The sequence below is a fragment of the Oryctolagus cuniculus genome, chromosome X, assembly GCF_051225735.1.
Source record: "Oryctolagus cuniculus isolate XC-2025 breed Fujian yellow rabbit chromosome X, ASM5122573v1, whole genome shotgun sequence".
In the NCBI taxonomy this organism is placed as follows: Eukaryota; Metazoa; Chordata; class Mammalia; order Lagomorpha; family Leporidae; genus Oryctolagus; species Oryctolagus cuniculus.
In genome coordinates, this window is record NC_142888.1 from 95,369,052 (window position 1) to 95,389,397 (window position 20,346).

Sequence of the window (20,346 nt, forward strand, 5' to 3'; positions counted from 1 at the left end):
TACAAGTCGCTTCGCATATGTAAACATAAGTATTTATGGTAACATGTTCACCATAGCATTTCTTGAAATAGCAAAAGTCTGGCACTAATCTAAATATTCATTAATAGAGAATTTAGTTAAATGAACTGAGAGGTCCCCACCAAAAATTCTATGAGGTATGTAAAAAAGAACACAGTAGATGAACATATGCTGCTATAGGATAATCTCCAAGTATATTTAGTACAAATGGCAAAGAATGAACAAAAACTGATAAATACACATATACTTCAAGAGGCATAGACTATTGCTAGGAGGTAATGTGAGAAATTAGTAATAAATTTTTATGTGGAAAAAGCTGCAATTCTGAGATTGAAGGGAGACTGATTTTCTCTGGTGCATTTTTTTAAGTATATGAATACTTTGCTATAAAGGCATGAATGCTTTGCAATAAACAAACTTTCCATTTAAAAATTATTAGAATAAATAGTAATCTTTGGAGTCACTGAAGATCTCTTTACAAGAGAAGTTCACCATACCAAATTTAAAAAAAAAAAAGTAGACAATGGCAAGATTTTCTTTTAATGCCAATCTTCTTCATAATTCTCTAATAACCAACCCATATTTCTTTGTGAATGTGGACTTCAATCTACAAGAAACAGTAAATAGAGCACAAGTATCCCCAGAGTACAAAATATAATAAAAGGGATCTCTCTGTTTCTCTCTCTCTCTGAATCTTCCAAAATTCACATTCTCACATTCTATGACATGTTGTAACAAATCAGACAAATGAATGGTAAAGGTGTTAATTCCAAGGGCATGAAAGTATAGAATATTTCCATATCTTGATTGTAAAGAGTCACTCAGGCTTAAAAAAGTTCTATGTTTAAATGAGCCATCACGTCTGCAATAATTACTGAGTCATCTTGAAATAAAATACCAAAAATTCATAAAATACAATGATTAATCATAAGATTGAGAAATTACTTATATAGTATCAAAATTATATGTGAAATTCAAAGAAGTTAAGGACCTAATGATAAATAAGGCACTCCATTATCAGATCAGCAAACTATACTTATTAGGTGGCATATTTTATATTCACCCAGAAAATCCATTCCTGACAAAAACAATAAGATTTTTAGGAAACCAAACTGATAAGAACACAAATTTAAGAGGAAAGACAATTTGAGCACTAAGGCACGAATCTTAATCTAATTTCATAAAAAACTCTAAGCCATTAGGATATTGTTACATTATTTTCTCCTACATGGTAAATCAATAAATTCATCTCCCCTGCTTCTCAGTAAAAATGAAAATTCCATAATATGTGATATAATGTCCACATAATAATAGAAAATAATCTGTATTTTCAGATGAATATGCAAAATAAAATTGGAAGGAAAAATTTAATTACTGGATGAAATATGGTTAACATATTCATCTATGTTTGGCCTTAGTGTGGGAAAATCATACAAATACACATTACCGAAAATTTTTAGCAAATTACTGAACTGAATCAATCAGAATCTGTAATTTATATTAAAAAAATAAAATGTACCTTTCATTTGGGTAGCAAAATTCAGTGCCAATTTTGCAAAGAGATCTGGATTCTCAAACTTGTCTTCTTTAACTTTCAACCAGAAACAATTCTCAGATAATTCTTTGGGCTCAATCTGAAATAAAAATAACAAAAAATACTTTCTAAATTATTACTTACATTTAATTTTTCAAAGAATTGACTTTCAGCAAAGTTGAATGACAGTTCCTTTATTCATGAACCCACTAATCAATTTTAGCATCTATAAAAATAACACTTTTGAAGTAAATATTCATTATGAAACTCTCAGAATTCTATTAGTGTGCATAAAAGTATTAACAGCAATAGGCCACATAGCAAAATACATTTTAAAAAATTCTATTGATAGGAGACTTAAAAATAATTTAGAAAATTTCTCTCTCAATTCACATACATTATTCTTGCCCCTGAATTTTGGAAAACAGGGAAAATAAGATTCAGAAAAGGGAATTCCCAACATATTCTGATTAGGTTAAATATATCAACTATAATGATGGCTCACAATTATATACCTCCTATGATGTACCGGTACTGTTTTAGATGATTTGAAAATATTAACTTATCTAATCTTCACACTATTCGTTTCACACAAAACCCATATTTATCTCCATGCTAAACATGAGGAACCTGAGCCCCATAAAGTTTAAGTGTCTGCCTAAATTGGTAAATGGCAGAGCTTGAATTAAAGCGCAGGGACCCTAGCCTCAGAGAATCGTGCTCTTAATCACCAGACTGAACTCCAAGACTAGAACTGTATATTTTCCAGTTCATCATAATGCTTTAATATGTTAGAACCATTACAATACTGCTAAACAAGTAAATATTACATTTATACACAGATAAGTGGGCCAACAGCTAATGGATCCTCCATTATAGTAAAATGTGCCTAATTAAACAAACTACATTCTAAAACCATTTAAGGGGCCACAGCTGTGGCACAGCAGGTTAATCCTCGCTTGTGGTACCAGCAATCCCATATGGCCACCGGTTTCAGTCCTGGCTGCTCCGCTTCCAATCCAGTTCTGTGCTATGGCCTGGGAAAGCAGTGGAAGATGGCCCAAGTGCTTGGGCCCCTGTTCCCACATGGGAGACCCAGAAGCTCCTGGCTCCTTGCTACTGTATCCTGGCTCCTGGCTTCGGATGGCGTAGCTCCAGCCATTGCAGCCATTTGGGGAGTGAACCAGCTGATGGGAGACCTTTCTGTCTTTCCCTCTTTCTATCTGTAACTCTACCCTTCAAATAAATAAATAAAATCTTTTTTAAAAATAAAATCATTTAATCTTAATTTACTCTTATGAGTAAGGCAAAAGTAAATGCTTAGGTTTTTAAAATAATTTAACCATAATTTTGGTGAAACCATTTCACTACATAGACTCTGCTTGATAGTATAGTATGCATGTTCTTGGAGGAGTCATTTCCCCAAAATGGTGGTCTGGATAAATGTATTTGAATTAGAAGATTATTTCCTAGTGAATGTGGACTGTGCTCATCCTTATAATAACTTTTTGCAATAAAGATATTATTTGTTAACAATAAAGCAAAATAACATTCAGAAGAAAATATGTTCATTCATATTAAAAGAAATTATGTTACACCACTACTGAATATTGTCACCTATTCCACACTAGCTGAAAATTAAAAACTCAAAAAAGTCACTCTAAGAACAATAACAACCAAGATAACAAAGTACAATAAGAAAGACTTAATAATGGTAAAATATGAGAATTGTCTTTTATTTGTTGATGTATTTTAAATCTTATTCTCTATACTATTTTGATTTCTTCAAAATGTCATACTTTTGTGTTCTTCAAAAATGTCAAATGATCTGGGGATTTTCTAGTTATCTAGACAGTTAGCTGAAAGATGGGCATAGGATGGTAAACTCCCAAAGAAACATAGTCAGAAGTCATAGTCTCAAACATCATACAATATTTATACAAGCCATGCAGTTATTCATACACTGATGATCAATCATGGTTAGACAACTCAAAAAACTCTAATTACAGTATTACCTTTGACCAGTTGATTCTCTTCATGGACACTTCAGGTTTGTATATTTTTTTCTGTTTCATTCCATAAGGTAGATCAAGGGGTGCTCCTGGTGGAAGAGGAACTACTCCAAAGGGTGGTGGTGGAGGAGGTATCCCAATCAAAGGTGGCGGTGGTGGAATATTAGGTAAAGGAGGAGGTGGTGGAGGAGGAATTGCTCCAGGTAGAGGTGGTGGTGGCGGAGGAGGTGGTGCAACACCTGGCAATGGAGGTGGTGGAGGAGGGCCTGGAATTCCTGATGAACTTGAAAGTCCATGTCCCTGAAGTATAAATAATGCAAGTTCAAATGCTTATAATATAGCATAACAAATACAAATTGATAGACATATGTGGATTAAGATTATTTGTAATTTATATAATTTTTGAAATTATATTTATTTATTTGTTGAGGTTTTAATAGTAAATGAAACAGAATTGCATAGAATTCTGTTAAATTAAGTCTGGACAGTAAGCTCTTCTGCTAATGCTAGGAAAGTAGGCATCCTCCAAGATTTTGTAAAACAGTCCCCAAAAATAATGAAAAATTACTTTTCATTATAAATATATGCAAAGAGGAAATACTGGATAATGCTTGGGCATGTTAGACTAGTTAGTTTGAATATAGGATAATTAAGACAAGGTCATGGATTTAAATCCCCTGGGGGCCAATTAGCTTTAAACAAAGAATCTGCTGCATAGCACCATTAACTTAGCTGTCTTCTAATACGAATAATTAAAACTAAGTAGCATCCATTTTTATAGCAATATATGCTTATCAACTTTTTTTTATACCTACTATTTCTTTTGATCCTTATTATAACCTAATGTAGATAGGGCATTTTTGGCTCACCTTTATTTCATTGCTTACAGAAAAGAAAACTATAATTACAAAACAGTTAAATGACTAACTAAAGGTCATACCATCTGAAACATGATTAAGATTTGAAAGTTGCTCTTCCCCAATAAACCCTTTCCCCTCTACTACCACAGACTATATCTTCAAGAATGGGTGTCATTTGTCAAGAAGAGAAAGAATGAACACGGGATGAATTATGAGGACAGTATAACTTATTTCTAGCATCAAAAAGTAACTTTGGGCTGGCCACCACCTGCAATGCCGGCACCAGATTGAGTCCCAGTTGTTCCACTTCCAATCTAACTCCATGCTAATGGCCTGGGAAAATCAGTGGAAGATGGCCCATGTGCTTGGGCTCCTGCACCCACATGGGAGACCTGCAAGAAGCTCCTGGCTCCTGACTTTGGCCTGGCTCAGTGATGGCCATTGCAGCCATTTGGAGAATGAAATAGCAAATGGAAGATCTCTCTCTCTCTCTCTCTCTCTAACTCTGACTTTCAAATAAATAAACAAATATTTTAAAAAAACTGCTATAAAAGAAAGTAACTTCAAGCTCCTTCTCGAATGAAAATGGAAAACAGATGAAGGAGTACACTGAGTTTCATACTGTCTTCATTTTCAATGGTTAATATGTACACTTTTCTTGAAATTCCTTCTGATCACAAGTGTTCACTTTCAGAAATAAATATAAAATTGGAGTTGTTAATTATAAACATTGCTAAGAAACCGCTACCAATGAGCAGCCATCTTTTGTAATCAAGTTATGAAATTAGATTAACTAAACAAAAGGTTTAAAACTAATGAAATTCCTTGGTACAGTGTTATTTTTATTTAAGGAGAAAGTCCTCTTACCTTTATTAATTCAAATTTTCTATTTTGAATACTCTATTTGAACTTAGGAATATCTTTACAAAATAAGTAAGCTGAAGCAAATTTGGAACAATCAAGTTAAAGGACTGACCTATTACACTCAAAGGTGACATGATCATGGAAATACTGATCATAATATTCAGGGCACAATCACCACATATTTTTATCACACATATGAATGTTTATGTGTATATTTACATATACAAATGTAAAATGTTTATACACTTAACCACTGACAATTGTCTTCTGGAATGCAACATTCCAGAACTGAAATACATAAACTTCTTCTCATTTTATTTTGAATATAGGAAAACATAGCAGGCAACCTGGCTTTCACAGTCTTGAATGCAAGCAAAGAAATCATGGGGAAAATTAAAAGTTCATGTAATTAGCAATTTATCCTGTAAGTTTTGTGGCTTACTTTTTGTTAAGAAATAGCAAAATAGCAAAAGGATACATTTTTGGCATCAATTTTTTGTCTCTATTAGTTCACATTTATTATAAAATTTGTACAACTATCAAATGTGGCAGACTTTTGGCGAGTGGTTAAGATACAATTTAAAATGAATGCCACATCTCCTGTTGAAGTGCCTAGGATTCCTGACTGTAGATCCTGACTTCAGCTTCCTACTAATGCAGACCCTAGAAGGTATTAGGTAATGGTTCAAGTCATTGGGTCCCAGTCATCCATGTGGAAGATTTAGATTGAGGCCCTGCTTCCCAGTTTTGGCCTGGCCTAGTGTCAGCTGTTGCAGACATTGGGGGGTAAACCAGGAGAAGGGAGTTCTGTCTTTTCTCTCTCTCTGCCTCTTGAATAAATAAAAAAATTAAAAGAAGTTATTCAAGTTAAATTCATATCTTATGAATTTAAATAATATCAAATGTTTATATTAAAAGTTTATTTTGAAAATATATCAGTCTTTTCTTCTCTTCCATGAACAATTAGGAGTTGAACAATTAAATTAGGCTAAAATAATATACTGTGAATTGAATAGGGCAAATGAATAACTTCATATTTCATAAAATTTCAGGTACATTAGAGAGTGCTATGTGACTGTACCTTTATAGCTAACTTAACAATAAATAGCAACTACCCAATAGTGGTAAATCCCTGTGCAAAGTGTAATTGAGCCATGAAGAAGAGTAAGAAATACAAGCGTACTTCAAAAATTTCATGGAAAATGAAATTTAAAAATAAGTTTATTTGGAGGTAAAATGATTGAAATCCCTGTACTTTTTTTGGAATATGCATTTCCATGAATTGTTTCATGAATTTCAAAAATTTTATACCAAAATAAGATTATTTTATAATTCAGTGAACTTTTTGAAGTATCCTTCATACTCTCAAAGTGCTTTTTTAAAAATATTGATTTATTTATTTTGAAATAGTTACAGAGAGAAAGATCTTCCATCTGCTGGTTCACTCTCCAGATGGACGCAAAGATGGTCAGTGATAGGCCTGGCCAAAGCCAGCAGCTAGGAGCTTCATTCCCATCTCCCACATGGGTGGCAGGGGCCCAGGTTGGGTGATCTTCTACTGCTTTCCTATGTGCATTAATAGGGAACTGGATTGGAAGCAGAGCAACTGGGATTCAAACTGGTACCCATTTGGAATGCTGGTGTTGCAGGTGGCAGCTTTCACCTGCTATACCACAACACTGGTCCCAAGTACTTATGTTTGAGGGGAAGAAACAGAGAGGGCACACAAAGAAATATAATATTAATGGCCAAAAAAAAAAAAAAAAGGGATCTGGAAGTTCAGAATCTTTTCCTTATGGAGTTTTCGGAGATTCTTTCCAAAAGATGCTTTAGTGACCTTCTCCTTAAAGGACATATTTTGCAGCTGGTGTTGTGGTGCAGCAGGTTAAGCAACCACCTACAACGCCAGCATCTCATAAGGATACCCGTTAGAGTCCAGGCTGCTCCACTTTCAATCCAACTTCCTGCTATTTGCATGAGAAAGCAGCGGAAGATGGTCCAAGTCCTTGGGCCCCTGTACCCATGTGGGAGACCTGGAAGAAGCTCCTGGCTCCTCGATTCAGCCTGGCCCAGCTCTGGTCATTGTGACCATCTGGGGAGTGAACCAGCAGATGGAAGACCTTTCTCTTTGTCTCTCCCTCTCATCTGTTTGTAACTCTACCTCTCAAATAAATAAATAAATAAAATACTTAAAAAATAAAAAATGGACATGTCTCACATGCATAGATGATCAAGGGAGTACATTTCTGACACAGAATAACATAAGCCAACATTTCTCAACCAAGTTGCATGAAAACAATTTCTGGGAGATGTTAACAGGTGTTCTGTGATAAAGTATTCCATGCTCAAATAAGTTTAGGAAAGTTAAATTAAAAAGATTTAGACAGGTTTCTTCATTGGAGGACATCTCAGACCCTTCAAAATGCTAAGCAGTATTGTGAATCTCTAAGAGGTTGAATTTCACGTTTCGTGTGCATTCAATTTATTGGACTATAGAATGCTTTCCTCATGAAAACACCTATTTGCATCTGTGTAACTAACGTCTGGGAAATGCTGGCAGAAGCAGAGTGTGGAGACAGTAAGTCGTGAATATGAAGGGCAGTGAGGTGCCTTCACTGCAACAGAGGCTGCAGAGAGGGGAGCAGTCAGGGCCCAGGCTGCAAAGGGAGATAAGCAGCTCACGCCAGAAGGCCTTAACATTCCTGTAAGGAGATTTTATTTAATCCGGACTGCAACAGGCAGCCACTGAACATATTAAAGCCTGGAGAGACAATAATCAGGGCAGTGTTTTAGGAAGATTAATTTACCACTGACATAAAGAATGAATTTGAGGAGAGAAAAGACTCTAGGCAGGGAGAAAAGGCAGGAAACAATGGTAATAGTTCAAGCAAGATGTATATGAGAGCAGGGGTTCTGGCTTTTGACGCAAGTGGGGAATAAAAGAGTGATTAGCCTCATTTGTCAGGGGGTGGAGCAATGAAAAGGGAAACTCCAGTTTCACTATTTTTTTTAAAAAATGATAGTTAAAAATGGTAGTAAATTTTTTTAAAAGATTTATTTATTTTATTTGAAAGAGTTACGGAGAAGCAGAGAGAGTAGACAGAAAGAGGTCTTCCGTCCGATGGTTCACTCTCCAGATGACCTCCAGGGCCGGAGCTGTGGCAATCTGAAGCCAGGAGCTTCTTCCAAGTCTCCCATGTGGATGCAGGGGCCCAAGGACTTAGCCATCTTTTACTGCTTTCCCAGGCCACAGCAGAGAGCTGGATCGGAAGTGGAGCAGCCGGGGCTTGAACCAGTGACCATATGGGATGCTGGCACTGCAGGCAGCGGCTTTAGCTGCTACACCACTGGGCTGGGCCTCAGTAAAATTTAAATAAGAATGGAGGCCAAGCTGGTTTGAGAAAAGATAGGAGACCACAAATATTACTTTTGACCTCAACATGGCATAAGACCTTTCCCACCAGGATAGCAAAAGAACAACTGGAAATATAAAACTCAAAAGACATGATGTCATCTAAGAAGTGGTATTTGAAAGTATATTGATGGATTATTAGAACAAAGATATACAGAGAAGAAGGCAGAGGAGAGAACATTGAGGAATGTCACCATTTCTCAAAAAGTGAAACTGAGTTCTCATACATTTAGAAGGGGACGGCAGAGAACACAGAAATACCTGATGAAAACAAATCAATTACTAGACTTAAGTGATGCAAGCTGAGGGAAGGAAAAGGCCACCCCATTGATTAGAGTTTACTGATGACTTTTGAGGTAATTTTTTCAGTGGATTGATGGAATAGATCTAGTCAATCAATAACCACCACCTGAGCACTCAATACGTTAAAGCATCATTTTAAATTTCTGAAGATTCATTTAAGATATAAAGAGTGTTGACGAGAGTACTCAATCGGTTCTAAAGTTTAGACATCATAATTAAGATTTAAAGTATATATGGAATCTTTTCATCACAGGAATGTAGGTGGAAATGTAAAGTTTATAAGTTTTGAAATTATAGTAGTCAAGATTTAAAGACATTTCAAAAAACTTTCGGAATAATTAAAATTAATGAGCAGTTCCGTATTCTTTTTGAAAAAAAAAAAAACACTATGCATTTCGTTTTTCAAATCATGAAAATTTCATCTCAAAACCAGTTTTGCTTGTGTAGCATTCTGTTTAAAATATTCAGGGCAGTTTCAGCAATTAGTGTTTTGTATTTTTTCCAGACATTAAAATGATTTATTGTCCTCAAAAATCAAATCTGTAGTTATTTTAACTAAAATGTGAAACTGCCCAAAAGTCTGCTTCCGGTCACATTTTCCGTTCTCTGTTAACAACATAATTTTCTGCCATTGAACTTACTGTGACATGACACAAAGTCTGTATCTTGTTTCATTACCTGGTTTCGAAGTTGCTGGATTTCTGTTTCAAGTTCTTTGATTTTTTCTTCTCTTTTTTGAAGCTCAGCTTGAGCCTCCTGTCGAGCTGTGAATTCTTCATCAAACTGCAATGATCATCACCATAAACATACAATTAGTAATATAGTTTTGAGAAAACTTTAAACAACAACATGTGGTAAATAACTGGAATGATTTTTGTTCAGTTGAATTCCCAGGTCACTGAGAAAATCAGAGCTCTTGATTATTTTCATGACAATTAAGTGTCCACCTAGGGGTGGGTATTGCTTGTGGTGGTAGCGGTATAAATAAGAATTATGCCCTCCACTCAAAGAAAGAAAACCCATTTGACTTCTGAAAAAAAAAAAAACAGTGGTGGAGAGAAGTCTTTCTTCATATATAATGGACATTTTAATTTTTTATTGAAAATTCAATTTTTGAATTAATAATATTTTAAATGTTTCATCCCATATTTTCAAGCTAAATGAATTTAAAATGAAATCTAAAAATATGCTGTCAAGCAGTGTCAACTCCTCAACTAAGTTAATCTTGCAAAGAGATTTGCACCTTCAGAATGCTCAAATGAATATACATTAATACAAATGAAATGTTTCTATTACACTCTTTGTTGTCTAGCATCTAAAAACTGGTGTTGCACAAAATATGACAGTACAATGACATATGCTATAGTAGCACTCTCCTTCAGATGGTTAACCAAAACACTTACATAACATGTTTTGAGAGAAGGAAAATGGGAGATTAAAATAGGGTGCACTAAGCCAAAGAGATTGTTTGGTGAATAATCATTTAGTGCCTCTTGCCCCAGCCCTTACTTTATTAGTCAGGGCTTGAAGCAGTCACTAATTAGCCTGCATATTTACAGTGAACTATAAAATATTTTATTTGCCCCTTATTGTCAATGTCACTTCAAGTCATTTTTAAAAGCATGTATATTATTCTAACAATGTTATTTGTTTCTAATTCATATAGATATATGTATGTGTATAAAACACACACACACATACATATATATGTATATAAAAACACTGTCCAGAGCTGTCTTTATAACATACAAAAGTTATCTTTACTATTAATAACTACTCATCCTCATGGTACATTTGACCTTTGGGAATGATAAATTTGACAAAAGTATGGGTGAGCCAACTGGATAATATTATTTGGGTGAAATCTGAAATTTTACTTAGTAATGCTTTTATTCATCTCCACTTGAGTCCCTGGAAAATGTCCCACACAGGCTGATCCAAATCTCCTATAATGTCCTTACATTTCAAACCCATCCTAGATTCTTAGGCTGAAAGAGCCATTGATACTTCAGATAATGCCTTTTTTCCACCTCATTAAGAAGACAGAGGTCCTCTAATCTGGGTTTGTTTGACTTCACTACTATCAGTGTTAGTATTTTATCTGAATCTGTATTCCCATCCCTCCTACCAAAGTTAGAGTCTCCTGTTTGCTTCTTAAATATGGTCTCTAGGAAAGCATATTGCAGGGGCTGTCATTGTGGAATTGTGGGTAAAGCCACCACCTGTGGCGTCGCATCTCATATGGGCACCAGTTCATGTCACAGATACTCCACTTCCAATCCAGCTCCATGCTAATGTGCCTGAGAAATCAGTGGAAGATGGCCCAAGTGCCCAGGCCCCTGCTACCCATTAGGAAACCTGGAAGAAGCTCCTGTCTCCTGGCTTTGGCCTGGCCCAGTGAGCCAGCAGATGGAAGATCTCTGTCTCTCTGTCTCTCCCTCTTTCTGCAAGTCTGACTTTTAAATTAAATAAATATTTTTTTTTTAAAAAGAAGCATACTGCACTCAGTTTTCATTGTATAAAAGTTTATTGGTACATTTGAGAAAATGGACACAATGTTTCTGCTTTTAACTTAAAATTACATTAGTCCATAAACACAAAGAGTAGCAAAGAAGCCTAAATATGTGAACTGGAAGAGATTTTTTACAAGCCCACTAATCTTATCCTCTCTGAAACCAAGGTTCAAGGAGAGTAAGTGGTTCACTTAAAGCCACAGCTAATTAGTGGAAAAGCTAAGATCACATCTTATAATTACTGTCTGTCACTTTACCACTTAAAAAAAAAAAAAACTCCCTTGTACTGCCTCTTAAAGTGCACGCAGATAACCACTAAGAGGCCATACATGTTTTCACTCATTCATTCTAAATGTTGGTGATAACACGAAATCATCACACACTGAAATTTCTTTTCTGTTATTTCAGAACTCCTTTTCCCATAATATATGCTTACAGAAAACTAGATAATCACAATCTGCTCCAGTCTTATGGTATCCTATCACAGTGGTAGCCTAAATTAAAGAGATCCTGTGATTTTCAAAGGGAATTCTAAATTTGTTACTTAAAATGAGAACATTAAAAATTATAAAGGTCTATTAATCAAAAAGTATGCATTTTCTATTACCAATAAAAATGACAGCTCTACACAAACATTTTACATTCAAGCCCAAGCTCTTAAAATCTATTCTAGTAACTGAAAGAACAAAGATATTTCTTCAGATGCCCTGAAGTAACTCTATTATTTCTAGAGTGATAGCAAAAGTGATTATCTAATCTCTAAGGTAAGTCATAACTTTGAAGACACAGCAATATGTAAGCACTTTATCTTGCTGTCAGAAGACTGAAAACCAGAGAGCTTTTAGACTTGTGCTTCAATCCTTCTCCCTGCACCCAACAGGGGAGAAATACTACACTAACATTTAATGGGATCTAGAACAAGAAAGAAAGAGAAACTTTTAGTAGAAGTAAATAAAATGGTAGCTATGAGTTCATGAAACAAGGAACAGACAATCCTATCTAAATAAAATTACGATATTCACAAAGCTGGCATCGACTCAAAGGTATTTACTTAAGGCATTAAGAAAGAATGGGGAACCTCAATTTCCACCAAACATATAAGATGTAACAACGATATTTTAAAGAGAGTAATCACAGAATTCAAAAAAGCTAAGTGTAAGCAGAGGGGGGAGGGGAGAGAGAGGGAGAGAGAGAGAGAGAGAGAGAGAGAGAGGGAGAGAGGGAGAGAGAGAGAGAGAAAGAGAAAGAAAGAGATTGAGGCCCCTGGCACATTCCATCACTTGAAGGACCATAACTAGTAAGAAGACCAGATAAAAATCTCACAGATCTCCCAATAGCTACTTTGTGTAAGTAACTTAAAGCTACAGGAAAGCAACAGGGAAATTTACTTTGGTTGACCTCTTGTAAATATATCCTTTTGGCAATCTGATTTTATTTCATTTATTATTTGTCTTACATAATGGATTAAAGATGATGAGGAGGAAATAGTGGCAGCCTTATCTTATTATGAAATAAATAATGTTCTGTTAAGTTTGAATTCAGAAATAAAAAGTACTACATAACTAAAACAACATTTATAAAACTTTCCATAATGAAACAGGGCAGAATATGGGCTGTGATCAAATTATTAATGTCACAATAATAACCAGTATTTTATAGGCTTTACCTTCTTGGAAAACTCCACGGCTTTTTGTTCACTTTCTTCAACTTTTGCTTTGTTCACACAAGAATCTGTTAAGATTGATCAAAAGTGATTAAAAACTATGGAATGAGTTCTCTAGGCAAAAGATGGCTGATAACCAATAGTACTATGTAGATTACCATTTCTATGTCAATTGCTATTAAACGTAAATTGACCTATACTACACATAAAACATGAAATACATTTTATTTCTTTATCATACAAACTGAAATCATTAATAGCATTGAGGCACAAAAGCAAACATTTGCAAATTCATTTGATTAAATCAACATTGTTTTAAGGATAAATGATTCTTTTTCAATTTTTGCAATGATAGAATTCTTCAAAAAAATTCTGGATGCTTATTATGGGTAGGAAGGTGACAAAGACTACCTACTTAAGATTATTAAGACTCAAAAAAAATCCTTTAAAAAAGCTGGAGAGGGAGACAGAGTAACATTCATTAATTTAGGCCAGCCAATGAAGGATTTCACTTCTGATCTTATAAGTATCATGTATATAAGGAAACAAATTTCAAACTTCTCAGATTCTATCACATTTTCCCAATATAAAAAATTTAATAGCTTCTTACAGGCAATATTTTATCCCCCATCATCATATATAAAGTCTATCTTATACTAGGCCATTCCACATCTATGTATCTACCCAAAGAAATAGAAAACATATGTTCATACCAAAACTCTATCTGAATGTTCATAGAAGTTTATTTATAATAGCCAAAAGCTAGAAAAAAACCAAATGACTAAATTGTAGACCAGCCATATAATGGAATACTAGTTAACAATACAGAGGAATGGACAATTAACACATGCAAAACAACATGGATTATCTTAAAATCATTATGCTGAATGAAAGAAGACAGACAAAAATAGAGTACATTATTTTTATTTCTACTTTTATAAAATTTTAAGAAGTGAAACTAATAAGAGAAACTATAAATAAAGTGAAACCAGTAACAGAGAACTTAGTGGCTGTCTCAGGGTAGGGAGACATGGGAGATATGGGAAGAGAGACTTAAAGAGAATGTATAAACTTTAGGAACAAATGCTTATTTACCTCAGTGAAGTTTTTTATTTTTTATTTTTATTTTTAATTTTTATTTTTAATGTGTAGCTAGAGCATAGCACCTGAAGAGGAAAGTGTTTAGGGCTGAGATAAAAAAGGAGCCACATGTGTGCTGAGTCAGACATGGCTGGTAAAGATTTTCATTTTGATTTCAACTTCAATAGGAAAGTACTGGAGAGTTTAAGCATGGATCTGATATTAGATACAAGATTTATAGAACTGTGGAATTGGTAAAGACTCTAATATCCTTAGTTCCAAGTAAAAACAAAGTAGAGATCCAGAGATTACCTAGAAGTTCTTGAAATATTTGATAATTCTGGTGTATGTATGTGTGTGTGCACATATGTACATGCGTTCTAACAAACACTTCAAGGCATTCACTAATTTCTCAAAAAATTTCATCATGTATTTGATTTATTTGATTTTTAGAGTTGAAGAAACTGAAATCTAGGGAAGTTATAATGATTTATTCACAATCACAGAGATAATGTGTACATGAAGTCTATGTGATGCTGACTAGCCTCTCTCACCTGATCTATCCTCACCTCAATGCTTTTGACTGACAGTATACAATCATAAGGACCTGGTATACAACACACAAAACAAGTATGTGTTAACACTGAACAAGTTAGCCAATATCGACAGTAGAGTATGTGTGCTAGCTAGGGTCTCAAATGGATTAGAAACAAATGCACATATTTGGAGACAGTCCCTTATGGTTCCCTAAAAAAACTATGAAATAAACTGTGAAGTTTATCAAGCTCAGTAAAAAAGATGCAGAGAGGTTGGCATTCTCATTCATTGCAGGTACAAGGTAAACTGGAAGAAGCATTATGAAAAGCATTTACACCTTGAAAGTTCATACTCTCGTTTACAGGAATCAATCCTAAGGAAATTATGAGAAAAATCCAAACATTTATGCCTAAGACTATTCACAGAAGATTCACTTATAATTGTGGAAACCTGAAAACAACTGAGATGTACAATAGAAAGAACTGGTTAAGATGACAATGATATTCATATGATAGGACATTAGAGACAGGAGTTTGGCCTAGTAGTTAAAATGTCAGTTAGTATAATGGCATCTCACAATGGAGTATCTGGGTTTGATACCTGGCCCCAGCTTCTGAGTCCAGCTCTCTGCTAATACAGAACTTAGGATTGAGCAGTAATGGCTCAAGTAGTCAGTTTATTGCAACCCACAGGGGAGAACTGTATTGAATACCCAACTTACTTGCTTCAATTTGGCCCATCCCTGGCTATTGCTATTATTTGAGGAGAGGGCCAGTGCATGGGAAAATTCTCTTTGTCTCTGCCTTTGTCTTTCTACCTCTCAAGAATTTTTAAAAAGATGAACAGTGTATGGAAATTCTCTAGGAGAGATCATATATTAGGCTATAAAACAAATCATAACAAATTTAAAGAAAATGTACCCTGTATCTTTGCTAAGCACAGTGGAATTAACCTGGAGATTAACAACATAAGAAACTCGAGAAAATATGAAAACACATGGAGAATGACCAACATGTTCCAGAATAAATAGTGGGTCATAGAAGAAATCAAAAGGGAAATAAAAAATTCCTAAAAATGAATGAAGATGACAACACAACATATCACAACTTGTAGAAAACAGCAAAAACAGTGTTAAGAGGAAGGTTTACAGCAATTAGTGCCTAAACCAAAAAATTTGAAAGGCATCAAATAACCTCACAATGCATCTTAAGAGTCTAGAAAAATAAGAACAATCCAAACCCAAAATTAGTAGGAGGAAACAAATAATAAAAATTAAAGAACAAATAAAACAAAATTGAAAAAAAATACAAAAGATCAGTGAAATAAAGAGCTGGTCTTCTGAAAAAAATTAAAAAAAATTGATACCATTGTCCTAACTAACCAAAAAAAAGGGGTGGGGAAGAAGACTCAAATCAGAGATGAGAAGGGTTTGTTAAAACAGATACCACAGAAATAAAATGAATTATCAGGCATCACTGCAAATAGCTATACATCAACAAATTGGAATATCCAGAAGAAATAAATATATTTCTAGATATACACAATTTACCAAAATTGAGGCATGAATACATAGAAAACCTAAATAGACTAAAAACCAAGATGCAGATTGAATCAGTAAGAAAGACTATTCCAACAAAGAAAAGTCCAAGATGGGATGGCTTCACTGCTAAATTCTACCAAATTTTTAAAGAACAACTAATTCAAATTCTTCTCAAACTACTCAAAACAGTGGACATGGATGGAATTCTTACAAACCCTTTCTATGAGGCCAGCATCACCTTGATTCCAAAATTAGAAAGCCACAACAAACAAAGAGAACTACAGACCAATGTCCTTGAGGAACATTAGTACAAAACTCCTCTACAAAATACTAGCTAATATAATCCAACAACAAATCAGAAAGATCATTCAACCAGACACAGTAGGATTTACCCCTGGTATGCAGGAATAGTTCAACATTCACAATCAATAAATGTGGCATATCACATTAACAAACTGAAGGACAAAAATGATATGATTATCTCAATAGATGCAGATAAAGCATTTCATAAAACATAACATCCTTAATACCTTAAGCAAATCAGGTATAGAAGGAACATTCCTTAACACAATCAAGGCAGTGTATCACAAATCCACAGCTAGCACCATATTGAATGGGGAATAGATGGAAGCATATCCACTACGATCTAGAACCAGACAAAGATGCCCACTTTCACCATTGCTATTCAATCTAGTTCTGGAAGTTTTAGTCAGAGCCATTAGGCAAGAAAAGGAAATCAAAGAAACAAACTGGAAAGAAAGAAGTCAAATTATCCCTGTTTGCAGGTGATATGATTTTATATATAGGAGGACCAAAAATCTCCACTGACTACTGGAACTCATAAGAGAATTTGGAGAAGTGACTGAATATAAAATTTACACACTAAAATCAATAGCATTTGTATACACAAATAATGCAATGTCTGAGAAAGAACTTATAAGATTAGTCCAATTCACAGTAGCTACAAAAATATGTAAAAACCTTGGGATAGGCTGGCGCCGCGGCTCACTAGGCTAATCCTCCGCCTAGCAGCACTGGCACACCAGGTTCTAGTCATGGTCGGGGCGCCAGATTCTGTCCCGGTTGCCCCTCTTCCAGGCCAGCCCTCTGCTGTGGCCAGGGAGTGCAGTGGAGGATGGCCCAGGTGCTTGGGCCCTGCACCCCATGGGAGACCAGGAAAAGCACCTGGCTCCTGGCTCCTGCCACCAGATCAGCGCGGTGCGCCGGCCGCAGCGCGCCGGCCGCGGCGGCTATTGGAGGGTGAACCAATGGCAAAGGAAGACCTTTCTCTCTGTCTCTCTCTCTCACTGTCCACTCTGCCTGTCAAAAAAAAAAAAAAAAAAAAAAAAAAAAACACCTTGGGATAAATTTAAACAAGGAAGTAAAAGATCCCTACGATGAAAATTATAAAACATTAAGGAAAAAAATAGAAGACCCCCTAAAATGGACAAACCTTCAATGTTCAGGAATGGAAGAATTAATATCATCAAAATATCCATACTACTCCAAGCAATTTACAGATCTAATATGATTCCAATCAACCAGAATAGAAACCCCAGAAATGAAACCACACAGCTACAACCAATTAATCTTTGACAATGAGCTAAAATCAATCCCTGGAGAAAGGCAGTCTCTTCAACAAATGGTGCTGAGAAAACTGGAGCTCCATATACAGAAGCATGAAACAAGACCCCTACCTTATACCCTTTACAAAAATCAACTCACAATGCACAAGGGTCTAAACCTAAGACCTGAAACCATCAAAGTGCCTTGAGAAAAACATACTAGAAACACTGTAAGACACTGGCATATGCAAAGACTTCTTGGATAAGGCCCCAGAAGCACAGACAACAAAGCAAAAATAGACAAATGGAACTATATCAAGGTAAGAAGATTCTGTACAGCAAAAGAAATACTCAACAAAGGGAAGTCACAACTGAGAGAATGGGAGAAAATATTTTCAAAGTATACCTTCTATAAAAGATTAATATGTAGAATATATAAGGTGCTCAAGAAATTCAGTACAACAAAACTAACAATCTAGTTAAGAAATGGGCAAAGGACATGAACAGGCATTTTTCAAAAGATAAAATACAAATGGCCAATAGACACATGAAAAGATGTTTAAGATCCCTAGCCATCAGGGAAATGCAAATAAAAACCAGAACTGTGTTTCACCTCACCACATTAGAATGGCTATCATCCAAAAATTAAGAGTTAATAAATGCTGGCAAGGACGTGGAGAAACAGGTACTCTAATACACTGTTGGTGGTAATGTAAAGTAGTACAACTGTTATGTAAGACAGCATGCTGATTCATCAGATTTCTGAAAATAGATCTACCATAGGACCAAGCCATCCTACACCTGGAAATTTACCCAAAGTACATGAAATCAGTATATGAAAGATTTACCTATATCTCCAAGTTTATAGCAACTCAATTCACAATAGTTAATATATGGAATCAACCCAGATGTCCATCAACTGATGACTGGATAAAGAAAATGTGATACATATACAAGTGGCACATATATACAATGGAATACCACTTAGCCAAGAAAAAGAATGGAATCCTATCTTTTCAAAAAAAGGATGCAATTGGAGATCATGATGCTTAGTGAAATTAGCCATCCCTCAAAAGACAAACATGTTTTGATTTGAAGGTAATATACAGAGTACAAAAATGTAATGTATATGAGTGAAATTGTCATCTTGATATTTGACTATTGTTTATAACCCTTGTCTATAGTCCTACTTTTTTTCTTTTTTAAAAAATTTATTAAAGTATACAAACCTCATGCATTTTATACATACAAATTGAAGAATAAAGTGGTGCTTCCGGCACTACCCTTCCTCCTGCCTGCACTCCCACTTTTGTTATTCCTTCCTCTCCTGTTTCCATTCTTATATTTTACAAAGACCTATTTTCAGTTAACTTTATACTCATAAGATTAACCCTACACTAAGTAAAGAGTTCAACAAACAATATGAAGAAAAGAAAAAACACTTTTCCTCAACAGTCAACACAAGGGCTATTCAAAGTCATCATGTGTGAAAGTGTCAATGTCACTTCTATGGATTATCTTTTAGGTACCACAGATTAGGGAGAACATATGGTATTTGTCATTTTGGGACTGGCATATTTCAAATAACTATAATGGTTTCCAATTGCATCTATTTTGTTGCAAATGACAGGATTTCATTTTCTTTGTTACCACTGTGCAGTATTCAATAGTGTATATATACAATAACTTCTTTATCCAGTCTTCAGTTGGCAGACATTTGGGTTGATCCTATATCTTAGATATTGTGAATTAAGTTTCAATAAGCATGGGGGTACAGATCATTCTTTCATGTGATTTCTTTCTGCTTGGGTAAATTCCAGGAGTGGGATGGATGAGTCATGTGGTAGGTTATAGATATAAGTTGAATTCTTTATTAGATAGAGGATTAAGCCTGTGATTGTAAAGTAAATTGAATCATATGTTCTTGATCGGTGATAACTAATAGAGTACCTAAAATATAATCTATAGAAGTTAAATCGACACTTTAAGATGTTATGATTTTGATTAGCCCTTATCTTATCTCAACTATTGAGGAACACTGCTTTTTTTTTTCTTCTTCATACCATTTGTTGAACTCTTTCTTTAGTGAAGGGCTAATCTTATGAGTATAAAAGTAAACTGAAAATAGATCTTTGTAAAAAATAAGAATGGGAGGGGCCAATGCTGTGGCACAGCAGGTTAACGCCCTGGCCTGAAGCTCTGGAATCCCATATGAGTGCCAGTTTGAGTCCCGGCTGCTCCACTTCCAATCCAGCTCTCTGCTATAGCCTGGGAAAGCAATACAAGATGGCCCAAGTCCTTCAGCTCCTGCACCTGTGAGGGAGATCCAGAAGAAGCTCCTGGCTCCTGGCTTTGGATTGGCACAGCTCCGGCTGCTGCAGCCAATTGGGGAGTGAACTATCAGATGGAAGACCTCTTTCTTGCTCGCTCTCTCTCTTCCTCTCC

General features: G+C 35.2%; 1 protein-coding gene across 4 annotated transcripts in view; it reads right to left on the bottom strand.

The window, feature by feature from the left end:
* The window catches only part of DIAPH2 (diaphanous related formin 2), a 947,972-nt gene that overhangs the window by 636,012 nt on the left and 291,614 nt on the right, over positions 1-20,346 (bottom strand). For 2 of the 4 annotated variants that reach the window (XM_051827761.3, XM_089323876.1), the window contains exons 15-18: positions 13,183-13,247; positions 9,682-9,786; positions 3,568-3,864; positions 1,538-1,652 (exon numbers count right to left, since the gene is read on the bottom strand). In XM_051827761.3, the coding sequence (XP_051683721.1) occupies positions 1,538-1,652; positions 3,568-3,864; positions 9,682-9,786; positions 13,183-13,247 (582 nt within the window). Of the gene's footprint in view, positions 1-1,537; positions 1,653-3,567; positions 3,865-8,318; positions 8,680-9,681; positions 9,787-13,182; positions 13,248-20,346 lie in introns of those variants that run through there. The other 2 variants (XM_089323878.1, XM_089323877.1) reach the window with 1 other exon arrangement.